Source organism: Solanum verrucosum, unplaced genomic scaffold (genome assembly GCF_900185275.1).
Source record: "Solanum verrucosum unplaced genomic scaffold, falcon-dt-bn FXZP01000307.1, whole genome shotgun sequence".
Classification (NCBI taxonomy): Eukaryota; Viridiplantae; Streptophyta; class Magnoliopsida; order Solanales; family Solanaceae; genus Solanum; species Solanum verrucosum.
Window position 1 is genome coordinate 254,173 of NW_026020264.1, and position 9,207 is coordinate 263,379.

The window sequence follows — 9,207 nt, forward strand, 5'->3', positions numbered from 1 at the left end:
TCCATTTGTTTGTACAATTGACACGGTAACTTTTAAGCTATGAAAATCATTGTTCCCTTAAAAATATTTCAATGATCAAATCTGGTCATGTTTTACATGAACAAGCTAAGCTCCAAAAAATTCATAAAGGTAAATTAGAAAGAAAAAAAAACAGTATCTAGTTCGCCTGCATAACACGATCGATCAACGGGTAAAATAACTGTAAATAACAACCCAAGCCTTGGCAGTAATGTTTTACCCAAACATGACCAATGAAAGAACTCTTGATGAGTTTCAAAACTAAAAATTGGTATTCATCGCAGAATAAACTACGAGGGTTTTCACTAGAGTGATTTATACATTTTCTGTATGGAACTGTATTGGCTACAAAAGAGCGAGGGACGAGATAAATATAATCCCCAAACACCACATTACCTTTGGTTCCTCTCCTGTCTCATCCTTACTATAGCTACATCTAGCTTCGTTAAAGGATGTGAGGTTCTTGATACATCAAACGTGCCGGAATCAGTTACGCCAACTGTTTAACTTCTTTGCTTCAAAGGAGGCACCATCATTGAGCATGTCTTGTGCATCAGTTTCCATACCAAGCTTGGATAGGGCAAGAGCCTGCATATAGAATGCAGTTGGCCACTCGGGCAAGCACACCTGGGCTTGCATAGCGTCCCTTAGTGCGAGTTCTGGTTGGCCATTCATCATGTAGGAAAGGGCTCGCCTCACGAAAACAGTGCCAGAAGGAACAGACATCATTGATACTAACTGTTGGGAAAAAATAAACAGGACAAAGTTAGGCATACACATGAAAATGAGCTTATGATAAATAATAGAATTTGATAGAACATAAAACAAGAACATGGAGTGATTCATGAGAAGACAAGTATTATACTTTGAAATTCGGTTGGGGGAGGAGGGGAAAACATAGAATGGAGTTGTCCTCGGAACTGGAAAAAGTTTTGCCCTTGAGAGAAGTGGATAAAATTTTAGCAAAACTGAAACAGAAAGTAGGCCAATTAATTTGGGATTAGGCATAGTAGCTAATTTCGGAATCAAGGTCAGCAGATCAAAAGACCAGACACTCTGATGACCACAACCGGAAGCTGCATATGAGAGCATGATAGATTAATAGCAATACCCAGGTTCCCACTTCTAAAGGCAAGAAAGGTCTCATTACTTTTCTATCAAGCTCATACCATCTTTTCCATTGATAAGTTCAAGCTTCATACCATTCTCTCTTTTTCTGTTATCCCCATTCTCTCTCTGGGGATAAATTCTAGCAAGCTCATACCCTGACCGGAGGTTCTGAGCCGACTTATTTGCAAGAAGAAAAGGTTTACACAAACAATCAGGCCAGCTGGATCTAACAATCAGAACACTCAAATCACCGGAAGAAGTTCTCCCTCCAAACACAAATTAGAAGTCTCTAGTGTGCAAAACATCCCATGTTACTATTGTATGTAAATGAAACAGATGAACCTATGAGCAGATGAATAAAAATGGGGGAAAAGGGTCAAAATTACCCCTCAACTTTGTTTTATTGGTTGACTTTACCCCTGCCGTTAAAAGCAAATTATTTTTACCCCTACCGTCAATAAACTTAACAAATATTACCCCTCCTTGGATGGAAAGCCCCAAATTAATTAAAATTATCCGATTTTACTTAAATTACCCAATTTTAATCCGACCCAACCCACTTAATAATATACCCGTAATTTCAACCCAAAATTTCAACCATTTACCAGAAATCATCTTTGCCGCGTTCGCCATAAACCCTGTTTTCCATTCCCTTTGATCAACTGATACTGCTCCAGTAACAGCCATGAGTGGGATTAAATAACCAAAACAAGTTAAGATTACTGATGAAAAAAGTGCTTTAGTAAAAGTTTTTTTCAGGTTTTCAACTTCACCAACCAAAGTACTCACATTATCCCAAAAATTCAAATTTCAAAACAAAGAATTGAAGAACATATTCCAATCCTTCTTCACCCCTTTTTGCCCTAAACTGATCCACTATGGGGCTGAATCTTTGGAATCACAATCAACGACATTATAATGAAAGGTGCAAGTGATACAATCCCAAGAACAACAACAACATAACCCACAATAGCTAATCCAGTATAATTCAAAAACGATAACAATAACGTAGATACCGAAATAGCCATATATCTCGGTAACCCAGAACTAAAAATTGGGAAAAGCTTCTCCATATAACTAATACACAAAATAGGAAACAATGCAATGTTTATAACACCTCTCCGAGATCTCCTTCACCACCTCTCCGAGATCTCCTTCACCACCTCTCCCACTACTCTACCTCGTCCAAGTCAGCAGCCCTATCAAGAGTCAATTTCTTGCTTTCTAAGACCAAATCCCTACTGTGTTTCCCAGAAAAAGTTAACCCGAGGAACAAGTGAATGAAACCTCGTACAAACTCCACAACAATCTTGTTGAAAATCAAGAGAAGAACTGGCTAAGATTGATGGTTGAAGTGGTCAACAGGTTTTGGGTAGATTTGACCTCAGATCTAACTTTGAAAATCGGGTATATTATTAAGTGGGTCGGGTCAGGTTAAACGTGGGTAATTTAAGTAAAATCGGATAATTTAATTGATTTGGGGTTTTCCATCCAAGGAGGGGTATATTTGTTAAGTTTATTGACGACAGGGGTAAAAATAACTTGTTTTTAACAGCAGGGGTAAAGTCAACCAATAAAACAAAGTTGAGGGGTAATTTTGACCCTTTTCCCTAAAAATGGTAATTTTCTAAAGCAGTTGAGAATAAAGCAATTCTATCCACGTGTAACACCCAAGAAATGAAGTAAATATGATCAACCAAAGGAGTAGATTACCTTAGAGTAATAGTCAACTGCATTCTTGAAATCCTTGTCCCGAAAAGCAATATCCCCAAATTTCTTGGTATTTAACATATCTTGAACTTGTTGCGTCCATTCTTGGAATGAGAGCTTTACAAAAGTTCAGGTAGAAACAAGTAGGTCAAATCTCCACCAAAAAGAACTAGATAAGATTTCTCTTTCATATAAATTGCTAAACTTATTTTAATGAATGATAAATGCTTAAACTGGAGGACAAGAAGAAAACGGACCAACATGAGAAAATAAAAGAAAGTTGTGAGAAAAGAAACACATTGAATGCCATAGAGGACAATTCGTGTTTTTCTTATTGTATATTATACCCCATGTCGTGATCTTTCTGCATCAAGTTTGATGATTTCCGAGTACCCTTTACATCAGTAGAAAAAGTAATAACGAGTGAGCTCACCTCATTTTCAGCACCCTCCTCATCTTTATAACCTGTTTTAAGCAAGATATCATGGACAGCAGTGAGGTCCATCCTCGCACAAGCCTTTCCGAGAGGAGAGAGCATGGTTGGAAGCACCACTGGAGTTTTTGTTAGACCCATCAGAACATGTGACGCGGCCTAAGATAAACAATGTGCAGGAACACTTTAAATCCTAGAACTTGGGTCAATCCATCAGAAATATAGGGAATGTTGCATCAGGATCAAAGAGGTTCTAAGAAGCATACCTCCTTCTGCTTCTGAAGTGGCTCCACTGCATTAAGAATGAACTTGATTTCAGGTCGATCCCTTGCCTCATATTGGAGACACTTTGAAGCAAGTTCAACCAATGCTGTTGCATCTTCATTGGCATATTGTCCTTCCAAGGATGAATCCATTAATAACAACACATTTTTACCACTAATTAAGTCTAGTGCCTGGAAAGAGAGAAAAGTCGAAGAACAGTGAGACAATGCAAGCAAGAGGAAGAAAATACTTGATGCAGTTCCTGACAAAAACAAAAGGGTAAAGCGGGCATATAAACGGTTGATCATTAGGCAATAAACACAATCCAGTGTGATCAACATATATACCTCATTGACCAAGTAAAAACTTCGCCTCATGTATTGGATAACTTATTTAATGTCCGACTTCAATAAAACATTCAGAGGACAACAACGAAAGTTTACTTATTCATGCAACACTCATTTACAATTTTTGCATATAAATAGAGAAAGATAATTGAATTTTACAATCAGTGTAACCCTCTACACAACATAAGCACAACAATAGGTAATTAAAATTACCATCAAATAATAAAAGTTAAATACTTAAGATTCAGTGGTGGTAGATGACAGTCTTCACTGGGTCTGACTATCATGTAACCCCATAGTAATAGAGTGAAACAGCTTTAGATCTAGTTTCCAACATCATTGAGAGATTCTAGAGGCAATAAGTAAACAATTATAAACGAAAAAAGAAATTGAACCAAAGGTATTAGAAATTTTCAAGGATTCAGAGTACATTACATGGCTTGGTGGGATATGTTTTCCACTCAACAGGTCCAGCAGAACAGTCCCATAGCTGTACATTACACTTTCAGCAATTACTCGGCCTATAAATAAAAATTAAAGGGAAAAAAAGAGAAAGGGAAGAAGAAAACAAGTTAGGGAACTGAATAAGATAGAAATTAATTGGGAAACCAAAAAAGTGAAAAGGTGAAACAAGGTAAGAAACTGAACATGGTCCCAATGTTGTGAAATTAAAGTATTGCACATCAAATATGGCCAATAAAATAGTTTTGCCAAGAGTCCAACACACCCACAAGTGGGTAGTGTAGTCACATAAGAACCTATATTTCCTATATACATGAAGAAATGAATCCGAACAAGACTAGCTATACATCCTTCTTTTTTCCGGAGTAAATCCCCAAGGGTAAATGGTGCACGGTTCAATACTTAGTGAATGATGGGCCTGCCTTTCGAACCCTCTCCACTTAAATAAGAAGCTTCTGTTCACGGTAGGGATTGAACTTGTAACGTGCACCTAATTCATACATCAAAAGTAGCACTCTTACCACTTAGACAAAATGAGGGTTAATATTTTTTCCCTATAGGATGATGAGGGTTAATATTACTCTCTTTGTCCCTAATTACTTGACCACTTTTCCTTTTTTAGTTGTCCCTAATTACTTGTCTATTTTGACAAATCAAGAAATGACAAAAAATTAACCTATTATACCCTCAATTAATTACTTTGAAAAAGGTAGAACTTTTTGAAAATCTTAAGTTTTTAATTCATCCCCTTCATAATTAATAGGGGTAAAATGGTAAGCTCACTATGTCAACCATCGTTTTCTTAATAGGTATGTCAATTCAAAAGTGGACAAGTAATTAGGGATAGGGGGAGTATCATTTTAGTGTTTCTAATCCATGAATTATATCATGACAACACAATTGTCAGAACAACAGAGAATGCTTATACTTATTTTGACAAGATTATTTTTTTTTTTGGATAAAGCAAAGAGTAGTTCTTTTGACATGTAGCAGAGAATGGTTATACTTTTATGCAATTGGTTCTCTCTGAATTATAATCAAGAATCTCAAAGCATTTTTAAATGATTACCAGTTCATCCATCTATAATGTGGTGTTTAGTGATGTGTCTACCTGTGCGCAAAAACTCAGGAGGTGTATAAGCAAGATTGGTGCTATAGCTCTTTCCATCTCTGCTATTTTTCATTAGACCGAAACTAGATAATCGAGGGTCGCCTTCCTGAAATATCAATTAAATTAAGCAAATTCAAGATCAGATGGTATCAAGATATTGCAAAACCATACATTAGAACAAACAAATGATCACTTCCTGCCACCTAATAGTACAAGAATCAATGCTATCTAATTCCTTTCAAATTAAAAGAACCAGAAAATGAATTAAATTATCCTGATTTTATGTTTGAATACCTCATCAAAAAGAATTCTGTAAGCATTCAAATCATGATATATCTTTCTGTTTTCAGCATTGCAATGATCCAGAGCCTGTGCAATATAGTATGCAACTCTTACTCGCATCTCCCAGGGCAATGGTTGTTTCTCCCCTGCACCACCAAAAGACATGCATGCTAATAAGAAACCTGAATGTGTAGTGATTAAAATATAGAACTGCTCACAAATCTAAAATTAATTTTAGCTTCATCTTCAGAGATGTTGTATACATGCTTAAACATGTATAGAGAGCAAAAGATACTTATAAAAGGTAAGTGAAGGAGCTCTGGAGATTGGAAGGTATGGAAGGCGTTAACAGTATGCATCTATAAAGTCCATATTTTTTTTAGCATATTGAACAGTTAAATGTGTGCTAACCCTGGAATAAGCAGTAATACAAGCCAGCTCTTAGTGTGATACTAGACAGCCATGCAATTGCTTAATTATTTTATCTATTGACAAGTATTTCATTATTGCAAAAAGCACACTGAAAATTGTACCAGCTACTTACGCAAAAGTAGTACCTATATTGCTCCACTGAGTCTTTGTATTACTCAAAATCATACTTTACCATTTCCTGTTGTCTTAAGTCAATTTCCAGAGGGAAAACTGACTGAATTACCATTTGATTGAGTTTGAATAGCCAAACTGAAGTACCAATCAAGTCCTCTGCTATGCTGACATCATTGAATCTTACTTCCAGTTCTTCCCATGGCTTGTCAATATTCGGAGGAAGTTAAATTTTGTTAATGTTTCTTCCCATGTCTTACAGCATTGTTTGGTGCATTTGAGGCTCTTTATTCATCTTAAACGTGAAGTAATCAAAATGTGAGTCCAATTTTTATAAAAAGAAGAACCAATGTTCTTTGCTTTACTCAAGCTAATCATTCATGTGGCCTCTAATTAACTCCAAACGACTAATCTCAAATCTAAATCTGTGATGTTATATTAAAAGATCAGTTTGATTGTTAGTTCTAAACTTCACCAAGTTGATGCAGTAGCCTGACTTCTGAGGAAACAGAATTAGCGGGTATAACCTCAAAGATTAGTGTAGCACTGTAGCTTTTAGCTGGAAGCTCTTACAAGTTGCACTTACTGATGTCAAATGAACACCAAAGGTCAGGAAGCCTTACTATGGCATGACCTTGGAGTTAGAGATCCAAAGCAGTATCATTAATTTAATTATATAAAAATCCATCACCAAATAAGGTAAGGCGAAAACCCCGATATTGGACCATTGAAATAGCACAAAAAAATGTTCTCCTTTTTCAATTCAACATTTAAAAGTTCTAGACCAGGCAAAAGACTAAACCATACAGTGGAAGAGATGCTTCGAGAGAGTATCATTAGGCATGTATTCTGCAACCAATAGGCGCTCATCTCCCTCTGCACAACAGCCAATTAGATTCACCAATCTCTTATGCCGAACCTTGCCAACTCCAGCTGCCTCTGCCTGCAGTACATTAGTAGGACTAAACCAAAAGTTCATAGAGACAACTGACTGAACAAGCAAAGATATTCTGATATTGGAGTTCTACGTCTTACTTGTAACTTGCATGCATATACACAAGGTTTTACAAACAAATTGTATTAAAAACATGGCATTAACTGATACCGAGTGCTTTGGGAACTAGAAAACCAAATGAGAACATAGGAAGCTTGGGGTGGAAGTGGTTCTCGCAGTGTCCTTCTTAATGAAGGCTAACAAAGATCACACTAAAGTAACAAAAGAATGAAAGCGATAAAGGACAAGATGTTGTCAGTTACCAATTAGAGTGTCTCAATGAAGTCATGTCGAATTATAGCACAAGTTTTAATCTAAGCCCTTCTCGTTCACCAATGAAAAAGGCTAAAAGGACCAAAACTATATAATCTGCAGACTTATAATCAGATTTACCACAAACTGTTGAGCGTCAGGCCACGACTGTCTGGAGAAGCGCTTGATGGCAGCCAGCCTGTTGCTACGAAGCTTCCCTCTGTAGACAACATTGGGAGCTTTCTCACCACTTTCAGAAACTATTAATTCACTGCTAAAGCCATTTGTTGCTGCCCGGAGTTCCGCAAGACTAAATTCCTTGAATGCAGGAACTTGATCTTGGTCTACTTGATCCCCATTAGCTTCATCAACAACACAGGCAAATTAAACAGAGAAATTGATTACAGATAAAACTCATAAACCACAACTTACTTAAACTTGAGAATCTTAGCTCAGGTACATATAGTCCTGTCTTACCTGCTTGTTTAAGCATACAAAAACAAGAAACCAGTGATACCCACATCAATTTTAGTACTAATGAGAAACCCTATACAGAAATATGAAGAAGAAAAAAATCTTGGCTAAAAATCAGTGAATGGAAAAAGAAGCAGCAGGACAAGATGACAAACAATGAATATTCCACAAAATTCATGGATCAAAACTCCCACTATAAGTTTAAATAAAGCAGAAATAACAGTACAGTTAGAAGAGGCAGATGGTGTATAACCCAAATAGGGAGACAAACTGAGTAAACCCCAGATCAAAGATTAAGCATGCAATCAACAAAAACTCAAAAACCAGCAAGTACAAGCCTCCTCCCCCCACCACACACACACCAAGAACACACAGTAGAAAACCAATGTAACTATACAATAAATTAAGTAAAATGAAGAATACCAAGATCTGTTTTTGAGTCATCTTGAGAAGGTTCTTTATCAGGGGACTGAACATTTACAGTTTTGGACTGTAAACAGCCCATTTTTCATCAGCTCACATAGACAATAATGGACACTCACTAAACTTTTTAACTCAAACACACAAGAATCAAGAATGGGTGTTTCAAAAATCAAATCTTTTGTTAGGGAAAAAAGGGATAACAAATATGAGCTAGATAGTAATGATTAGTGAAAGTATAGGAAGAAAGTGAGAACACAAATAGGAAAGAGAGGCCGCCAAAGGAGCACCGAGAATAGAGGGGTTTAGTCACATGATAACTCGATGATGAGCACGTGAAGAGAGAGACAACGTGGGGTGGGGTGGGGTGGGGCGGGGCTGGGCTGGGCTTTGCCTTAAATGCTTTTCAACACTTCTCACCATCAAAATAATATAAGTTTCTTGTTTCACCTCACTTTACGTCCATTAATTTATGTATATGAAAAATAAAGATGATAACATTACTATTAAATTTTAGATATTTTTAGCTAATGCGAACAGTATAGTAATGAAAAGTGTTATAAAAGAGTATGTAGCCTTTTACAGAGGATACTGTTGGAGTGTGTGGGAGAGACGTGTAGGCGGCACCCCACAGTGAAGTAAAAAAAAAAAGTTTGCAGAGCTTTTGCCTTTTTAATGCTAAGGAATTTAATGCAAAAGAAGCAAGAAGATACTTCATTGAATATTCTACTACTACAAAATTGGATCTTTATTACTTTCTCTTCTTTTTGTTACTCTTATCTTCAAA

The 9,207-nt window shown here is 36.6% G+C and overlaps 1 protein-coding gene across 1 annotated transcript; it reads right to left on the bottom strand.

Annotated features, from left to right (window-relative positions):
• Positions 1–240: 240 nt before the first annotated feature.
• LOC125833692 (serine/threonine-protein kinase BSK2) lies at positions 241–8,715 on the bottom strand. Its single transcript, XM_049512865.1, has 10 exons — positions 8,424–8,715; positions 7,668–7,888; positions 7,088–7,223; positions 5,750–5,883; positions 5,456–5,561; positions 4,318–4,403; positions 3,538–3,726; positions 3,272–3,430; positions 2,842–2,955; positions 241–756 (listed from the first exon to the last, which is right to left on the bottom strand). The coding sequence occupies exons 1-10, from the start codon at positions 8,503–8,505 to the stop codon at positions 505–507; spliced, it is 1,479 nt and encodes a 492-aa protein (XP_049368822.1). The 5' UTR covers positions 8,506–8,715; the 3' UTR covers positions 241–504.
• Positions 8,716–9,207: the final 492 nt, after the last annotated feature.